This window comes from Indicator indicator, chromosome Z (assembly GCF_027791375.1).
Source record: "Indicator indicator isolate 239-I01 chromosome Z, UM_Iind_1.1, whole genome shotgun sequence".
Taxonomy (NCBI): Eukaryota; Metazoa; Chordata; class Aves; order Piciformes; family Indicatoridae; genus Indicator; species Indicator indicator.
The window spans coordinates 36,179,928-36,200,635 of NC_072053.1; the positions used below are offsets into that span (position 1 = coordinate 36,179,928).

At 43.7% G+C, this 20,708-nt stretch overlaps 1 protein-coding gene across 1 annotated transcript; it reads left to right on the forward strand.

Moving 5' to 3' along the window:
* Window positions 1-918: 918 nt before the first annotated feature.
* On the forward strand, window positions 919-20,418 carry ANKRA2 (ankyrin repeat family A member 2). Its single transcript, XM_054397829.1, has 8 exons — window positions 919-1,219; window positions 3,299-3,457; window positions 8,108-8,173; window positions 18,614-18,711; window positions 18,881-19,006; window positions 19,176-19,242; window positions 19,332-19,412; window positions 20,363-20,418. The coding sequence occupies exons 1-8, from the start codon at window positions 919-921 to the stop codon at window positions 20,416-20,418; spliced, it is 954 nt and encodes a 317-aa protein (XP_054253804.1).
* The last annotated feature ends 290 nt before the right edge of the window (window positions 20,419-20,708 follow it).

Sequence of the window (20,708 nt, forward strand, 5' to 3'; positions counted from 1 at the left end):
TAGGAGGCGACTCCGCCTAGCCAATCGCCACCGCGGCGGGGCCGTAGGACGTCACTTCGCTCCCCCGTCAGCCGTTAGGACTCTGGCGTTGAGGTGAGGGTGCGGTTGCTGCCGGGACGGCAGCTGCAGGTCCGGTCTACCGGAGGGGTTTACCCCGGCGGTGGGCGTTCCGCAGCGGCCACGGAGGTCGGTGTTGCCGCTGTAGCCGGACGTAGCGCGTCCTTCTTTCTAGAGCTGGCGGCCTGAGGTGGGGGCGGGGGGCAGCTGCCGGTGTGCGCGGTCGCGGAGCCTAGCCTGGCGTTAGGCTTCTCGCGGTGCTGTTAAGAAGCCCCGGTTATTCAGAGACACTTTACAGTCTTCGAGCTAAAAGGGATTTGTCGTTTTCCTGCGCGTATGTTAAACACCGTTTATTGTATTCAGGTTATGAAAACGCTTACGGATCATAAACGAACAGGAAGTCCCTTTAATTTATTCAAGTCTCATGTTTTTAAGCAATTGAGTAATTTCCTTACACCCTGTTTCTGTCTTGATATAAGCGTAGTGGCTTGTGGTGATTTTTTTGTTGTTGCAACCAGACTAATATGTTGAAATGTCACTTAGATGAAACTCCTGGCTTCATTCCAGGATTTGGCTCAAGTATCCATGTGGTAGAATTTAAACGGATGATTTAGTCAATAGCTTGTGACAGCGGTTAGACTGGTATTTCACCAAGGTTTTACCTATGAAAAACCAAACTCTCTAAACTTAATTGAAGGTAAGTTTGGTGTACTATTACGCATTACTTTGCTAGAATGCTGTTAACCTATTTTACATGTGTTCAGTTGCAGGTTATTCAAACACCTGGATCTTTTCGGCTTGGTTGGCTGGAACTGCTCTTGGCTAGAAACTATGAAAAAGCATTTTGCATAAAGCTTTTATATGACTGAGGCCATGGCATCTTCAACAAACTTAGATGTTGGGGCCCAGTTAATTGTAGAAGAATGTGCCACTAGCTACAGCCTTTCACCCATGCCAGACATTAAAGTGGAGCATCAGCTTGACTCTAGCACAGAGGAAGGCCCAGCTCAGAGTGTTGCCATGGGAATGAAATTCATTTTGCCAAATAGATTTGATATGAACGTTTGCTCACGATTTGTGAAATCTTTGAACGAGGAGGACAGTAAAAATATTCAAGACCAAGTTAACTCTGACCTTGAAGTGGCATCCGTCTTATTTAAAGGTTGAATTTTATGGTTCAAATTGTTATGTGTGTACTGTGTTGTCCTGTTGAGACTATTTAAAAAACAAACAAACAAAACCTTCTGCTTTATATGTGTGTTCATCAGTAACAGTTTTCTAAGATTTGTTCTCCTAAGATTTTTATTACATGCTTACTGGATTATTAATATAAAAATAATTGACCCTAAGGTTGTTTCTTAAATCACCTTTTTAAATTTAAAAATAGTGTCACAGAAAAGTCTCTAGTAAGAGCTGATGCTGATTATGAGAACAAGCTTACTTTGGTGTAGTATGCCTTACAACATATGATACATTGTTGAATGTATCTTTACAGAATGTTGCTGAAAGCGCTATATGATCGGTTCAACTTTCCAGCTTTCTGCAGCACATTTTAGCTTTTAACTAGTACAGTGACAAGGTAACACAGGTTGTGCAGCTGACTTCATTTTGTCAACATGGATGTACAAAGCCTGTCATTGTAGCAATTGGCTTGCCAGACCAGCTTCATGCTGCTGCAAAGCAAATGTTGCCCCAGTTCTGAGTCCCTGCAGCTAATCTCCAGCTGTTGCTGGGCAGCTTTGTCATAATGAATCACGGATTTGTCGTTTTTCTTGGCTGAGAATATTGATAATGGACAGAATTAGGACTTCCATCTGTTTCCCCTTAACAACTGTAGTTTCCAGTGGTCACTTGTTGTATTTGACTGTTGGTGGTGTGTCTTTTCGTGAAGTTAAAACTGAACCATTTTCTGTAACATGCACAAGCACAGACCTATTGTGGGGTTTGGTGGTTTCTCTGATTTGTAGTGTGTGGCTGCAGTTCAGCCATTGTAATTTTCAAACTTTTTTGATTTGCAGGCTCTAAGTGCTTCCTAGTGGAGCTGCAGACCTGAACGGCAAATTTAGACCCATCAGTGATAGGGAGGTTTTTCATAGGTAACATTTGTGAATCCCTTAGAAGTAGCCCTGTGGATCCAGGGACCGCAGGTCAAAAATACCTGGTAGGTCTCTTAATTTGATCACCTCAGCTGTAGCTTCTCTTTGATTATCAGTCAGAATGTAATTTCATTTGCATTGTGTTAGCTCATAGTACTTTTAATTGGTTCACACTCCAGATTTGCACTTTGGTTTATGATCATTACATTCTCTGTGGTGCAAATTCTGTGTGCTTGTTAATTAGCTTCTAGTCATTAATTACTAGTGCACACTGAGGCAAATAATGGTATGTTGTCCCAGTGTCTAATCAGATAGTTTCTTAAAAATTAGTTGGCTTCTCAGCTACTTCTCAAAACCCAGATCTACTCTGGAGAATTAGATGCCAAGATTACATATATTGTATAATAAATTGCCATTAGATTCTCATAGAAAGCTAGAAAATTGAGTACAAATGAACACAGCAGCACTGGATGGCCTTTGAAGGTCCCTTCTAACCCAGTGTAATCTGTGAATGACTTCTTGAATTCTAAATGGTGGCCTGGTGGTTGCATTTTATGCAAGTTAGTGTGGAATAACTCTCCCTTGCTGTTGGATAGGCATTACTAAGGCATTCATGATGTAGTTACAGTTTTATCCAACAGGAGTGGAAAAAGTGTGGGTGAAAAAAATTAAGTGATGGTTATCTCTACCCATGCAGTGAACTGGCTAGGGAGCAGGCAAAGTGATCAGATGAGCTCTTAACCTGACTGCATGGCTGACATGATGCAACCATCCTGTTACTGCACTGGAGAGCATTAGAAAGGATATGCCAGGCTACGTGGAGTCATCCTGACTGATAATTCATACTATGCAAGTTGAAAATCTAGACAAAAGTTTACCTTGTTTGAACACTAGCTTGTCTCTGGGTGACATTACAGCATACTGAACATGTGGGATAGCAGCATTATTTTAATGCAAGAAATAAGCACAGCCTTTTATTCAACTCTCACAATACACGGTGGAAAAGGTACATGTCACAAAGCTTACTTAGCATAGGTTTTAAATATCTTGTGGTATTTAAAACCTTTCTAGTGTGACTTAGAATCTGTGGTTTGCTTTTGATGCACTTACTAGTACTAAAATCATGTTTTCTCTGTTCAATGTAGCTGAATGCAACATCCACACTTCTCCTTCCCCCGGTATCCAAGTAAGACATGTTTATACTCCATCAACTACTAAGCATTTCTCACCAATAAAACAATCAACTACCCTCACTAACAAACACAGGGGAAATGAAGTCTCTACTACACCTCTGCTTGTGAACTGTAAGTACTCATCTGCCTTACTGTTAATTATTTTGTGAACTGTGTGTTAGGCGCTTCACAGATTTTTTTTCTGATTTTTTTTTTCTTTGGTGCTGTAGTGAACTTTAATATACGAAGAAAACATTGAGAGAGCCTTGTCTGGTTTCACATGGGTCCAACCATAAAATAGTAATGTACCCACTGTATGGAATCCATGACTGAAATGTATTTTCCAGAAAGGATCCAATTTTTTATTTTTAAAAACATAGATTTTTCTGATCCTTTTGAGGCTTTAAGTTTATGTGGTTCACATTACTTACATAGAACTTGTCCATCTTGTAAAATGTATTAAAAATAGATGATTGGTAAGTGCTACAGACTACTGCAAATGTCTTGTCACAGACCTTGAAAGTCAAGAAGGCAGTATTATTTGTGGGATTTTGTTATTCTTTTTTGTCAAACTTCTTCTTTATGAATTAATTATCTCAAATTTACTTTATCTATAAAATATTTCCTCTATAAATTATCACAGAATCATAGAGTGTTAGGGGTTGGAAGGGACCTCGAAAGATCACCTAGTCGAACGCCCCTGCCAGAGCAGGATCATCTATACCAGGTCACACAGGAACACATCCAGACAGGTCTTGAATATCTCCAGAGAGGGAGATTTCACAACCTCCCTGGGCAGCCTGTTCCAGTGCTCCATCACCTTCACAGTCAAATAATTTTTCCTCATGTGTCCAGGGAACTTCCTGTGCCTCAACTTCTACCCATTGCCCCTTGTCCTGTCATTGGGCATCACCAGGAAGAGCCTGACTCCATCCTCTTGGCACTCACCCTTTATGTATTTATACACAGGAATGAGGTCACCCCTTAGTCTCTTCCTCTCCAAACTAAAGAGCCCAAACTCCCTCAGTCTCTCCTTGTAAGGAAGATATTCTAATCTCTTAACCATTTTTGTGCCTTTGTGCTGGACTCTCTCAAACAGTTCCCTGTCCTTCTTGAACTGAGGGGCCTACAACTGGACACAATATTCGAAATGTGGCCTCATCAGGGCAGTGTAGGTATGGAGAACCTCTGTTGACCTACTAAGCACATCCCTTCTAATACACCCCAGAATGGCATTGGCCTTCTTGGCTACAAGAGCACATTTCTGGCTCATGTTCAAGCCTTCCATCCACCAGGACCCCCAGGTCTTTTTCCCCTTCGCTGCTCTCCAGCAGGTCATTCCCCAACCTATACTGATACATGGAGTTGTTCTATCCCAGGGGCAAGACTCTACACTTGCCCTTGCTGAATTTCATTAAATTTCTCCCTGCCCAACTCTCCAGCCTAAGTCTCACTGAATGGCAGCACAACCTTGAGGTGTGTCAGCCACTCCACACAGTTTTGTCCTCAGCAAACTTGCTGACAGTGCTCTCTGTGCCCTCATCCAGGTCATTGATGAATATATTGAATAGTACTGGTCCCAGTACTGACCCCTGAGAGACTCCACTAGATGCAGGCCTCCAACTAGACTGTCCCATTGACCACGACTCTCTGACTTCTTTCCTTGAACCAGTTCCCAATCTACCTCACTACCTGATCATCCAGACCACACGTAACTCAGTTTAGCTGCAAGGATGCTGTGGGAGACAGTGTCAAATGCTTTACTGAAATCAAGATAGACTACATCTACTGCTCTACCATCATCTATCCACCTGGTTTTGTCCTCATAAAAGGCTATCAGGTTGGTCAGAATGACTTCCCTTTGGTAAAACCATGTTGACTGCGCCTTGATATGCCTAAGGACAGCACCAAGGATAAGTTGTTCCATTACCTTTCTGGGGATGGAGGTGAGGCTCACCAGTCTGTCATTACCTGGGTCCTCCTTCTTACCCTTTTTGAAGATTGGAGTGACGTTTGCCCTCCTTCAGTCCCCAGGCACCTCTCCTGTCCACCATGACTTACCCAAGATGATGGAGAGTGGTCTGGCAACGACCTCTGCCAGCTCTCTCAGCACCCACAGGTGCATGCCACCAGGACCCATGGATTTATGGATGTTCAGATTACTTAACTATTCTCTAACCTAGTCCTCTTCAACCAAGGAAAACTCCTCCTTTGTCCTGTCTTCCTCTGGGGCCTCAGGGGTCTGGGGCTCCTGAGGACAGTCTCTGGCAGTATAGATGGAGACAAAGAGGGCATTTAGTAACTCCACCTTCTTTATATCCTCTGTCACCAAGGCACCCACCTCCTTCAGCAGGGGGCCGGCACTGCCTTTAGTGTTAGTTTTTCCTGAAATGTATTTGAATAAGCCCTCTCTGTTGTCCTTGACCTCCCTTGCGAGGTTGAATTCCAAGGAGGCCTTAGGTTTCCTAGCTGCCTCCCAAGTGGCCAGCCCCTCCTTCCATGATCTATAGACTCTCTTCTTCCACTTGAGTTTGGTCAGCAGTTCCCTACTTAACCATGCAGGTCTCCTGGCTCCCTTTCTCAATTTCCTACTCATTGAAATGCTCTGATCTTGAGCTTGGAAGAAGTGGTCCTTGAGTATTAACCCACTGTCTTGGGTCCCTTTGCCTTCTAGTACCCTGTCCCATGAGATTTCCCCTAGCAGTTGCTTAAAAAGGCTGAAGTTCGCCCTGGTCCAAGGTTGTGATCCTGTTAGGCATTCTGTTCCTACCACACAAGATCCTAACTCCACCATCTCATGATCACTATAGCTAAGGCTGCCCTGAACCTTAACCAGACCCTCATTGTTAGTATCAGGTCCAGTAGCACTCCGCTCCTAGTTGGTTCAACTACCAGTTGCATCAAGAAGTTACCACCAGTGCACAGGAGGAGCCTTCTGGACTGTGGATGGCTGGCTGAGTAGTCCTTCCAGCAAATATGTGGGTAGTTAAAATACCCCATGAGAGCCCGTGCCTGTGATTGCAAGGCTGCTGTCAGCTGCTTGTAGAAGGCCTCCTGAACTTTCTCATCCTGATCAGATGGTTTGTAATCAACACCCACCACAGTATCACCCATGCTAGCCTGCCCCTTAATTCACACCCACCAACTCTCAACTTGTCCATCATCCACTCATGGACAGAACTCAATGTGTTCTAGTTGCTCCCTCATGTAAAGAGCAACTCCACCACCTTGCTTTGTTGACCTGTCTTTCCTAAAGAGGACATAGCCATCCGTGACCACATTCTAGTCACGTGAACTCTCCCACCACATCTCTGTAATTGCCACTAGATCATAACCCCTTGATCCCACGTGGATTTCTAACTCCTGGTCGTTCCCCAGGCTGTGTGCTTTGGTGTACAGGCATTGCAGGGAGCAAGCTGAGCACGACAACTTTACCCTGCTGGGGTAGGAGGCCTTCTGGTCTTCATTAATACTGGAATGCTGCCCCGCTGGTGCAAACCCAGCAGCAACCCCATCCCCCTTTGATTCTAGTTTAAAGTTCTATGAATGAGCCCTGCTACTTCTTGTCCTAGAATCCTTTCCCTCTGTGACATAAGCCTTTCCCATGTACTACCATCGGTCCTGGTGTCCTATAAACCCAGCCATTATCAAAGAACCCAAAGCCCTGCCTGTAGCACCAGTCTTGGAGCCAGGTATTTATGGATGGATTCTTCTACTCCCTTCCATATCATGGCCAGGTACTGGAAGTAGGCAAGAGAAAATGTGCCCCAGACTCTTTCACCAACTGTCCCAAGGTCTTGAAATCTCTCTATTCATTTCCCTCAGATTACAGGATGCAGCTTCCTCCCCACCTATCTAGAAGATCAGTAATGGATAATAGCTTGGTGACCACACCATGTTGGGGAGTTCTCTGATAAATTATAAGTCTAATGTTTGGGGGGAAAAAAAAGGCTGCCTTAACAGGAAAAAACGGAGCTGCAACATCAACCTCTGAACAAAATAAGAAGTCCTTCTGAAACAAATCAAACTTCCATGTTGCAAATAGGAAGAGGGCAGCAAACATTTACATATTATGTAGACATTAGCTAATTTGGTTACTGTATAGTGTGGATAATTTATTTCATAATATATTATATTTATAATTTATTATATATTCCCTCCTGAGCACCTTTCAGACCTGCTCCATGATGTAATTATCAAAACCATGCATCTGTTTAGAATTCACTGTAGAATCGGAGAATTTTTTATTAAAAATTAAAAAAAAACCCCAAACAACAACAAAAACACTTCCCCTGTAGATGTTGTGTTGTGTACAGTTTTGTAATGTCTGATCTATTCCATACTCTAGTGAGTGAAAGTCATGTTACAGGCTTTATTGAGCAGCATGGCAGGTTTCCTAATGGCATGTGATCTCTTAGATGTAATTTTTAAACTACATAGCTTTAATTTATCAAAAGATGCTTATTTCCCTTTGATAAATGTACTTAAATGTCACTCGGGTCGCTTACCAAGCAGCAGAGAAAAGAGTCTGTCTCGAAAGTATCTTTGCTTTCTCGTATGATTTATGCATTGGTTGAAAAATTACCTACAGCTCTGAAATTCTCTGGAAACTTTCCAGTTTTTATGGTACTGATTTCAGTTCAGAGTGTAAGGTGAAACTTACCTACACTCAAACCCAAGTTCTGTACTTCACAAACCAATGGATGTGTTATCGCCAGCTCCCAAGAGGGTAGAATGGAAACTGGTGTGTGTTAACATCTGCTTTTGCTTTCCTTTCTGCAGCTTTGTCAGTTCATCAGCTGGCTGCTCAAGGAGAAATGTTGTACCTGGCCACACGTATTGAACAAGGTGAGACAGAATTTGAATGTCTTCCTTTTGCTTGACTTTTCCCCTATAGCTTTATTTTAAAAAATCCTGAATTCTGGTAAATCGGAGGATAGCTGAGGTATCTGTTCTTTGTGGATGTGGACTACTGTCCTACATCAGTGTATTTGGTCTGGCTGAGATGGATTTAGTTCTCCCTATAGCATCTTTGTAGTGCTTTCTGTGTTTTGAAGTGATGTAGCTGAGTGTTGGTTAACACATCGGTGTTTTGGCTACTGCTGAGCCAAGCACCACGGTTATGCTTTTCCAGCATTCCCCCCTGCCATCAGTAGGCTGAGGGATGGACAAGACCTCGGGAGACAACGTGGCTGGGCCAGCTGACCCAAACTGACCAACGGGGTACCATATGACATCAGCTCAAGACACAAAAGCTAAGGGAAAGAAGGAAGTGGGGGGCTTGATGGTGCCTGTCCTCTGGAGCAACTACTACTCATATTGAAGCCCTGCTTTCCAGGAGTGACTGAACATCATCTCCTGACAGGAAGTAGGGAATAACACCTTGGTTTGCTCTCGATTCTGTGTGCAGCCTTTGCTTTTGTTTTATGTCTTACTAAACTGCTTCTGTCTTGACACACAGGCCTCTAGTTGCATTGTCCCTCTCTCCTGTCCATTGAAGAAGGGGAGTGATAGTGTAGCTGTGGTGGGAATCTGACTCCCAGTCAGAACTGAACCACCACAATCAGTCTTCACATATTTATGTTATTTGGGTTTAAATTAAACATTATCATTACTAGGAGTTGTAGATAAATTCCTTCCTCACCCTACCCCCCCCAGCTATATAGGTAATCCACGGAAATGAGAAGGAACGATCTCTTAGTTCTCTCACAAGAGTTAATTTTAATTTTATTATCTTTGTACTTTAAAACACATTTTGATTAATGGTGGCTTTCCAGCTCTATTCAGTCAATCAACATGTTGGTAATTTAAGCCATGGCTCACACCTGCAGTATAAAAGTGCTACTCATCCTGAGTTGTGTAGTAGTCTTCAGTATGATGTCTGTGTGTCCATAATACATAAATGTCAACTCTACATAATATATTGAATTGGGTACTGTTAATAGTTCATTCTTACTGTACTATTAATAATTAGCAATGATTTCAATACATCTTTGTTAAAATGTTTACTGGAAGGCAGCTGATGAGTCACCAAGTCTACAGGCTTTGTAATTAGTCACGTATATGGACAGCAAATCAATTGTGGAGCACCAGTAACAGTTAAAATACCTATTATGGAGCTACGATAAGCCCTGGATTTTTAAAGTACTTAAATATAAAAAAAAAAATCTAATTCAATCTGCCAGTTCTTGAAAAAAAATTGTTCTTTCTTCTTCTAGCTGCACTAGAAGTAGACTTTGTTTCTACTAAACACCATGTTTATTATATGAACATGGGGAGAATTAAGTTACACTTTTTATATTGCTTCACAAGCTAATTTTTTTACAAATTTTATCAGTCACTCTATTGAGAAACCACAGAATTGTCAGGGTTCAAGGGGATCCAAAGGATCTCATCTAGTTCCAACCTCCCTGCCACAGGCAGGGACACCCTCCACTAGATCAGGTTGCCCAAAGGCACATCTAGCCTGGCCTTATAAACCTCCAGGGATGGGGCTTCCACCACCTCCCTGGGCAGCCTGTTCCAGTGTCTCACCACCCTTACGGTGAAGAACTTCTTCCTAACATCTAATCGTAAGCTACTGTTCTCTAGCTTGCATCCATTCCTCCTACTCCTGTCACTATCTGACACCCGAAAAAGTCCCTCACCAGCTTTTGTGTAGGCCCCCTTCAGATATTGGAAGGCCACAATGAGGTCTTCTCAGAGCCTTCTCTTCTCCAAACTGAACAACCCCAGCTCTCTCAGTCTGACTTCATGGAAGAGGTGCTCCAGCTCTCTGATCATCCTCGTGGCCCTTCTCTGGACACGTTCCAGCACGTCCAGATCTTTCTTGTAACAGGGGCTCCAGAACTGGACACAGTACTCCAAGTGGGGCCTCATGAGAGCAGTGTGGAGGGGGAGAATCACCTCTCTCGACCTGCTGGCCACACTTCTTTTGATGCAACCCAGGATACAGTTGGCTTTCTGGGCTGCAGGTGTACACAGGCAGCTCATATTGAGCTTCTCATCTACCAGCATCCCAAGTTCTTTTCTTCAGGGCTGCTCTCAAGCCAGTCACTGCCCAGACTATATCGGTGCCTGGGATTGCCCTGACTCAGATGCAGAAACTGCCTGTTGTAAGTGAAGATCAGGTTCATGACCATCTGAAGAACTTGAGAGTGTACAAGGCCATGGGACATTACGGGACACACCCACGGGTGCTGAGGAAACTGGCAGACAATGTCACTAAACCACTCTCTATTGTATTCCAAAAGTCCTGGCAGTCCGGAGAAGTCTCCACTGACTGGAAGAGGGAAAACATAACTCCCATTTTCAAAAAGGGAAAGAAGGAAGAGCTGGGGAACTATAGACCAGTCAGTCTCACCTCTGTGCCTGATAAGATCATGGAGCAGATCCTCCTAGAGCCACTGCTGAGATAGAAGAATAATGAAGAGGTGACTGGGTACAATCAGCACGACTTCACCAGGGGCAGATCCTGACTGACAGACCTGGTGGCCTTCTATGAAAAGGTCACAACATTAATAGACAAGGGGAGAGCAACTGATGTCATGTACCTGGACCTGAGCAAAGCCTTTGACACTGTTCCTTACGACATCCTGGTCTCCAAGCTGGTAAAATACAGGTTTGATGGATGGACCACACAGTGGATAAATCACTTTCTAGAGTATAATACAGAATCCACTTCTTTATTTTTGAAGCAGCCTTTCTCTTCTTTCCAAAGATAAAGCCCATATTACAGACAACTTGTAACATTTCTGAGTGAAAAGAGCTTGATTTATAGAGCTTAGAAAAATAAATAACCCCCCTCACATCTTCTATTTTACTTTGATCAGTTGTATGGGGCTTTTTGCCTTTTTCTTTTTTTTTTCCCCCCTTTTTTTTTTTTTTTTTGAACAATGTAGTTGTACCACCATGGGGATAGAATTTTGTTTTTAAAATTAAAATGAGAATGAATTTGACAACACATTGTGACCTCAGTCTATTCACCAGGGATAGCTCAGTCTATTTCACCAGCTCATACAGTGCAGTAGTGTGTCGGTGTGAGCTGAAATTCCCCCCCCACCGACAATAACCAGACTAGCCCAGTCTGGAAGCAAATGAAGGCTGTATTTACAAGCAGATGAAATGCAATGAATATGTACAAATATACAAAATTCACAACACTTACAAATATATACAATCAATAGAAAAGCACAACCAAGCTCCCTTTGCTTCCCCCCAAGGGGACCCTCCCATAGGGGGCCTCCCTCTCCCAGGAGCTTCCCCCCCAGACACCCCTGGACAGAGAAGCAGAGTTTAGTTAGAGCAGAAGGTTGTTAACTTAGCTGCCAAGGTCAGTACGTGTTATCTTCAGCCAGAAGAGAAGAAGAAACAGCAGCCAGACAGCCCAGCAACTGCCCCCACTGCCGAACGCAGAATGTGCAGAATGCCTACTTTGTTTTGGGTAACAGTCCTTAAACATTTCTATCTATCCAATGGAAGTGTTTAGAACAATCAGTATTTTGCTTTCTTACACCCAATAGTGACTTATTTACATTCTTTCACTTTCTCTGTTCTGAACTTTGCAAGGAAAAACTAAAAAGACAGCTTCAAACCACCACAGTCCACCCCTTCTAAACAATTCCATTGGCTGCTACTATCATTTATCTAATCAAAAATAATATCTACAACAATAGGTGAATAAAGACCATAGTCCATTCTGGCTATCTCAGATGTAGATGATTCAAAAGAGTCAAATCACAGGAAAAACAGCAAACAGCTTGTTTCCTCACAGATGGAGCAAAGAAAGGAACAGGGACTCTCAGGTGACTCAGGGCTCTCAGGGTTCGTGCACCGTAGATCTCATGGACTCTCCTCTTGGGCGCGATGCTGTATCTGCGCAACACTCTGAATTTAACCTCTCTCAGCCAAAGTTAGATTTCTTTGTGGAATACACTGAATTTCACCATTTTCTTGCATCACCCAATAGGTGTGACCAGGACCTTCAGCAGAAACCACCCCTCGGACAGGTTTGGCCTCTCCTGAAGGAGAAAATACCCAAACCGTTTTGCCTAACAGATTCTTTTCTCTGATAACAGGAACTCTATCACCTTCTTCCTTTCGCAAGAAATCTGATTGGGCAGGTCCAGCTCGATTCACTGAACCTCTACTATTCACCAACCAGGTTGCTTGTGCTAAATGTTTCTCCCAGTTTTTCAAAGATCCACCCCCCATGGCTTTGAGAGTGGTTTTCAGCAAACCGTTGTAGCGTTCGATCTTCCCTGCAGCTGGTGCATAGTAGGGAATGTGGAATATCCACTCCATGCCGTGCTCTTTGGCCCAGTTTTTCACAAGATTGTTCTTGAAGTGAGTTCCGTTGTCTGACTCAATCCTCTCTGGAGTTCCGTGTCTCCACAGGATTTGTCTCTCCAGACCAAGAATGGTGTTACGTGCAGTTGCATGAGGAACTGGATAAGTTTCCAGCCATCCAGTGCTTGCCTCTACCATAGTCAGCACATACTGCTTACCAGATGGAGAACGAGGCAGAGTGATGTAGTCAATCTGCCAGGCTTCACCATACTTGTACTTGGACCATCGGTCACCGTACCACAAGGGCTTGATCCGCTTTGCCTGCTTAATAGCAGCACAAATGTCACAGTCATGGATGACTTGTGTGATAGCATCCATGGAAATGTCAATGGATCTGTCACGAGCCCATCGGTAGGTTGCATCTCTGCCTTGATGTCCTGATGAGTCATGGGCCCACCGAGCTAAGAACAGCTCACCTCGGTGTTTCCAGTCAAGATCAGGATCAGGACCAGAGTTTGTGTCCACCTGGGAAACTCTTGCAGCTAGATCTGCCTGATGGTTGTGTTGTTGTTCCTCAGTAGCTTTGCTCTTAGGAATGTGAGCATCGATGTGTCTCACTTTCACTGGGATTCTCTCAATGCGAGCAGCAATGTCTTGCCACAGATCTGCAGCCCAGATTGGCTTTCCTTTCCTCTGCCAGCCATTCTTTTTCCAGTTTTTCAGCCAACCCCACAAGGCATTGGCTACCATCCACGAGTCGGTGTAGAGATAAAGCTTTGGCCATCTCTCACGTTCAGCTACGTTAAGAGCTAGCTGGACAGCTTTTACCTCTGCAAATTGACTGGATTCTCCTTCTCCATCTCTCGCTTCTGCAACTCTGCGTGTTGGACTCCACACTGCAGATTTCCATCTCCGCTTGTTCCCAACAAGACGACAGGAACCGTCAGTGAACAAAGCATATCTCTTTTCATCATCAGACAGATCACTGTAAGGAGGAGCTTCCTCAGCACGAGTTACTCTCTCCTCTGGAGGTTTAGCACAGCTTGTGCCTTCTGGCCAGTTTGTGATCACCTCCACCAAACCAGGCCTTTCGAGATTTCCCATTCGAGCTCTCTGTGTTATTAGAGCCATCCACTTAGACCAGGTAGCATCTGTTGCATGATGTGGTGAAGAACCTTTACCTTTGAACATCCAATTCAGAACTGGCAATCTAGGAGCTAGAAGAAGTTGTGACTCAGTTCCAATCACTTCAGAAGCAGCTTTCACTCCTTCATAAGCAGCTAAAATCTCTTTCTCTGTTGGAGTGTAGTTTGCCTCTGAGCCTCTGTAGCCACGACCCCAGAAACCAAGAGGACGTCCTCGTGTCTCCCCTGGAGCTCTTTGCCATAAGCACCAGGTTGGACCATTGTCACTCGCGGCCGTGTACAGAATGTTCTTAATGTCTGGACCAGTTCGGACAGGTCCCAGACCCATCGCTTGGACTACCTCTCGCTTGATCTGGTCAAAGGCTGCTTGTTGCTCAGGACCCCATTGGAAACTGTTTCTCTTTCGAGTCACATCATATAGAGGTTTCACAATCTGACTGTATCCAGGAATGTGCAGTCTCCAAAATCCCACTATGCCTAAGAAACGCAGAGTTTCTTTCTTGTTGATGGGATTTGCCATGGTGGAGACTCTGTTTATCACATCCATTGGGATGTGACGGCGACCATCTTGCCACCGCACTCCCAGAAACTGGATTTCTCTGGCAGGTCCTTTCACCTTGTCTCGCTTGATAGCGAAACCAGCTTGCAAGAGAATGTCAATGATTTTGTTACCTTTCTCGAAGACTTCTTCAGCAGTCTCACCCCAGACGATGATGTCATCGATGAACTGAATGTGTTCTGGAGCTCCACCTTTCTCCAGAGCATCATGGATCACTGCATGGCAGATGGTTGAACTGTGAATCCACCCCTGGGGCAAACGATTGAATGTGTACTGAATGCCTCTCCAGGTGAAAGCAAACTGAGGCCTGCATTCCTCTGCTATGGGAATAGAGAAGAAAGCATTAGCAATGTCTGTGGTAGCATACCATTTGGCCTGCTTGGATTCCAGCTCATATTGGAGTTCCATCATGTCTGGTACAGCTGCACTCATGGGTGGAGTTACTTCATTCAAGGCACGGAAATCAACTGTCAGACGCCACTCTCCATTCTGCTTTCTCACAGGCCAGACTGGACTGTTGAAAGGTGAATGAGTTTTGCTGATGACCTTCTGACTCTCCAACTGACGAATCAAGTTTTGAATGGGCACCAAAGAGTCACGGTCGGTTCTGTATTGTCTGTGATGCACAGTTTGAGAAGCAACCGGCAGCTTTACATCCTCTATCTCATGTTGTCCCACAACTGCAGATTCATCTGAAAGCTCAGGTCTGATAGACAACTTCAATTTTCCTCCATCAATTTCTACAGTTGCTATTCCAAAAGCCCATTTGTAACCCTTAGGGTCTTTAAAACGCCCTTCTCTCAGAAAGTCAATTCCCAAAATACAAGGTGCATTAGGTCCTGTTACAATAGTATGTTTCTTCCACTGCTTCCCAGTTAAACTTATGTCAACCTCTATCTTAAACAACTCTTGAGATCCACCAGTGACTCCCTGAATAGTTATAGATTCTCCCCCTTGATAATTTGATGGTATTATGGTGCACTGAGCTCCTGTGTCAACCAAGGCCCTGTACTTCTGAAATTTTGAAGTGCCAGGCCACTGGATGTACACATCCCAATAGATTCTGTTATCTCCATTATCCCTTACCTCCCCCTGGCGGAAGGCAGGGCACCCCTAATGGTGGGGATTACCTCCACATGTACAGCTGGCACAACGTCCAGCATCAGAATTAGGATCACTGTTGGAGCTATCAGAGTTGTTCTGGGAAACTGAGGAAGCGACAGCTACCCTCCTGGTATTGCTACCTCGGGATCTGCCCCTCTGCAGCTCCCGTAACCTCTTGAAAAGATCAGAAGTTGGTTGACCATCCCATCTGTTCATGTTCTCACCAAACTGATCACGCAGAGTTATCCAGATACTGCCACGTGATTGCCTCTGCTGTCTGTTTTGGTTTGACCTATTCTGGAATGGCCTTCTTGGAGCACGTCTGTTCCTAACAGCTGAAACTTGTATCCATCTGGAGGAAGAGGAATCAGAATCATCCCCCTTCATCAAGTTGGATATGGAGGTTTTAAATTCCTCCTTCAGCTCTTTCATGCAATTCTCAATCTTTCCAGACAAAGTTTCAATGGCTGAAACCAAAGAAGTACGTGCAAGACTATCCTCCAATTGCCTCATTTGGTCAGTGAAATGGCCAACAGTGGGAGGCACTCCACCTTAATTTCTTGCCACAATCCTGCTTGCCAGAATAGTAGCATAATTAGGAGGAGCAAGCTTAATGAGCTTTTTGGCAAGGCCTGTTCCAACAGGAATTTCATCAGGATTCAGAGTCTTATGATCTCCGTATATTATTTCTCTCACAGCAAATTCTCTCAGACTCTTGATTCCCTCATCTATTGTGGTCCAAGGCTTAGGGTTCCATGGTAAATCATCTCTGCTGGGGTATCTCAGTGAGACTGCCAGTAGGAGGCGTGCCCACAGAGAAGCTTTACCAATGCACTTGCCTAGGTGCCTGTCTATGCCTGTATCCTTTGAGAGCATCCCCAACTGAGAGGCCGACTTGTCGCCTACCACCAATGCTGGGGCTCCCATATCAAAACACCTGGCTAGCCAAGACAGGACTGGCTCATTATCTCCTCTGATGTAATCCTTCCTCACATGTCTAATTTCCTGTCTGGGTGCATTAGCTGACTGTATGTCATCCTCATCATCATCATCATCCTGAGGTCGCTGTCCCCATAATCCTATTTTAATCCTCCGTTGAATTTCCTTGAGTTCAGAGGCACTGCCTGCAGTTGCTAATTCAGCAGGGTCTACATCTCCATCATCCATGTGGGGTCTCAAGAGGTCTGCCAGAGTTTTAAGGCTAACCTTCTCTTCCTCACCAGAAGGATCTTTCTTAACAGAGGGACCCTGAGTAGAAGGACCCTCATCTCCATTGCACCATCTCCTGCAGCATCTGCATCTCCTCCTGCAGCTCCTTTACGCTTTCTGCTTACAGTAGCCACCAAATTTACTGGATTGGCTTTCACATTCACAGCAGAGTTGGAGGGAGTAGAGGAATTTTGTGCAGGGTTAGCAGGAGCAGAGGGAGTCTGTGCAGGGTTGGTAGGAGGTGTGCTTTGAGATCCTGCAGCCACTGCTGCGTCCATCTGGGCAGCAGAGGGAGGAGGAGGAGACTGTGCCTCGTTAATGGCGTCTGCCTGCACAGCTATGTCTGCCTGCACAACCATTTCTCTCTGTGTAACTATGTCTGCCTGGACAACCATTTCTGTCTGTGTAACCATGTCTGTCTGCACAACCATTTCTCTCTGTGTAACTATGTCTGTCTGCACAACCATTTCTCTCTGTGTAACTATGTCTGCCTGCACAACCATTTCTCTCTGTGTAACTATGTCTGTCTGCACAACCATTTCTCTCTGTGTAACTATGTCTGTCTGCACAACCATTTCTCTCTGTGTAACCATGTCTGTCTGCGCATCCATTTCTCTCTGTGCAACTGTGTCTGTGTCCCCCTGTCTGCCCGTGCACCCCTCTCTGCCTGTGTAATCGAGTCTGTCTGTGTCGCCGAGTCTGTCTGTGTAACTATGTCTGCCTGTGTACCCGAGTCTGTTATCTCAGATTCTGGCAAAGGTCCTGCAGCTACTGCTGCTGGCTCTGAGTCAAAACTATCGGCAGCTTTCTCACAAACCTGAACTGTGATTTCCTGGTCACCGTAATCAGAATCAGAAACCAATTCCGAACCTCTCTGAGATTTTCTACGTTTCCTCTTACATCTACGCAGGTCGGAAGAGTGAGTGGCCTTACGTCTTTCTTGACACAGTGCTATCAGCAGCCATATGATTATTCCAAGAAACAACAAAATTAAGGCTAGCACAAGGTATCTAGGGTACCACTGGTTCCAAAGACCCTCTGTAGTTGTAAGAGGAGTAACAAACTCAAATGTGTCTGCTAGCAGATTCATAGTTGAGTTACCATATCTTCTAAGCCCAATAAGACCACAACAGAATTCAACAGCATTCAGTAACTTGTTCTTAACCCAAAGAAACGACTTATATGCCACATATCTCACAATCTTGTCTATCATGCAAGAAATGGCCCATCTGTAGACACTCACACTGATAATAGATAAAATAGAATGACTCAGAACCCAAAACAGCTTCATTTTGCTTCCTAATCTGAGCAGGAATAAATCAAACAAGCAATCGAGCCCCGAGTTGGAGCGCCAAAAATAAAAAGTGTGTCGGTGTGAGCTGAAATTCCCCCCCCCCACCGACAATAACCAGGCTAGCTCAGTCTGGAAGCAAATGAAGGCTGTATTTACAAGCAGATGAAATGCAATGAATATGTACAAATATACAAAATTCACAACACTTACAAATATATACAATCAACAGAAAAACACACCCAAGCTCCCTTTGCTTCCCCCCCAAGGGGACCCTCCCAAAGGGGGCCTCCCTCTCCCAGGAGCTTCCCCCCCAGACCCCCCTGGACAGAGAAGCAGAGTTTAGTTAGAGCAGAAGGTTGTTAACTTAGCTGCCAAGGTCAGTACGTGTTATCTTCAGCCAGAAGAGAAGAAGAAACAGCAGCCAGACAGCCCAGCAACTGCCCCCACTGCAGAACGCAGAATGTGCCGAATGCCTACTTTGTTTTGGGTAACAGTCCTTAAACATTTCTATCTATCCAATGGAAGTGTTTAGAACAATTGTTATTTTGCTTTCTTACACCCAATAGTGACTTATTTACATTCTTTCACTTTCTCTGTTCTGAACTTTGCAAGGAAAAACTAAAAAGACAGCTTCAAACCACCACAAGTAGTAAAAGGGATTACTAAGTTGCGTGTTTTTCTTTAAACAGAAAATGTAATCAATCATAAGGATGAAGAAGGATTTACCCCTCTAATGTGGGCTGCAGCTCATGGACAGATAGCAGTGGTGGAATTTCTCCTTCAGAATGTAAGGAAAAAATGCCATACTTAGTTTTGAATTTATTTACTTTTTAGTTCAATTTGTCAATGCTGCTATACACCTAAGTGCTTTAAAGTTAAGTTCTATGTAAAACATTACATTAAAAAATGAAAAGGTTAATTTGATGATAATTACTGTAATTATTTTACTATTTCAGGGTGCAGATCCCCAGATTTTGGGAAAAGGGCGAGAAAGTGCCCTCTCACTGGCTTGCAGTAAAGGATACACAGATATTGTCAAAATGCTACTTGACTGTGGAGTTGATGTCAATGAATATGACTGGGTAAGACCATAGCTTGAACTTACTCTGGAGGGTGTTTTGTTAAGAAAATTGAAACACAGCAGTGGCTTGGGGTTGAAAATTGTTCTACCTCTTCTGAAGTATCCGTGAGTTTTAAAACTTCCACAAGATAGGAGACTGCTCAATCATTAACTTTTCTCTACTTTTGCAGAATGGAGGCACACCTCTACTGTATGCAGTACATGGGAATCATGTGAAGTGCGTAAAAATTCTCCTTGGTAAGTACTGTCCAAAATGAATTATCAATAAAAATGTACTTGAAGTACTCATTGTCAGACATATGAGTTTCTTTTCCTGTTTCACATAGAAAGTGGTGCTGATCCAACTATTGAAACAGATGCTGGCTGTAATTCCATGGATTTGGCTGTAGCCTTGGGCTATCGGAGTGGTGAGTATTGCAAAAGTAAATGATTCTTATTTCTACTGCTCCTTGTTCATGTAGCTGCTGTAATGGCCTAACAGAGGTTTTGCACCTGTAAGAAGTTCCCTATCCCACAAGTCTTAATACACGTAAGTGTATCAGCCCAAAATAGGTAGGAATTCCCATACCTGTCTCAAAAAGTCAGGTACCAACTAAGAAAACATCATGGACCTAGATGTACATCTTTGAGCACAAATAAAGGTGTATAAGGCCGATGCAGCCATAATCCAGACAAGGAGAGCTGCTCCCTCACTCTGTTAAAAGGTCTGCAACCCTCCTCAATCTCTCAACCTGGCACAGCACTGATTGGCATGTTGTGATGACGTCTGCAAAACCACCTTCCCCTGTCATAATAGCTCTAGTGTATCTTGGAGCCAGACAGTAATACTGCCAGGGTCAGTGAATTAGGCTACTGGTTTTTGGAAAACAGAGGCAAAGAAGGGACTCTTCATTGTTTTTCCCTTGTGCTGCTTTCATTTTGAAAACCATGAAATGTCTGTCACTACAGAAACAAACAATCAAAAAATAAGCCTACCCACTCCAGTGGCAGTAATTTCAAGGATGTCTAGATGTCAGACTACTTTAAGGGTTCAGTCTCAACATTCCACAGAAGTAGTTTCTAATAGTTTTGCTGACTTGCCATATACAGGCTTAAAAATTTGCTTTTGTCATGCTATCTGCCTATTCAAACCAGAGAACACATTATCGCTTTTAAAAAGTACCCACCTTACTGGATGTTTTGGTTTTGAATTACACAAGGCTTTTATTTCCTGAGGGGATGCCAACTCTCCAGTTTGGTTTTTATAGATGATTGTACAGGACAAGCTAGTATCTGCCAGGAGCCAAAGGTACAACCCTAAAAATGTGAAAAAATATCAAACATCCATTAACCTGATTTTTTTTCCCCTCTGCTTTAGTTCAACAGGTTATTGAGTCTCATTTATTAAGGCTACTTCAAAATATCAAGGAATAATGTTTGGATCTTCGGCAGGTGTAATTTCTTGGCTTGGAAGTTGGAACTGCTTTTTGGCCTGGTAATCAGTGACAAGGGTTGGCTGTTTACCTCAGCTCATATATGTGCTGGTTTTAGTTAAGCTTTTTAATATTCTTCCTCTTCTGTCGTTGTTCATAGGAATTGGTGATGCAATCCTTTTCTTAAATATATTTTATATTATTTTAGAAAAGTCAGATGTTGTGCATGAAAAACTCTGTAAAATAAAACCAGTTTTGACCATCTAAATGTTTATACTGAGTGAAGTAGGT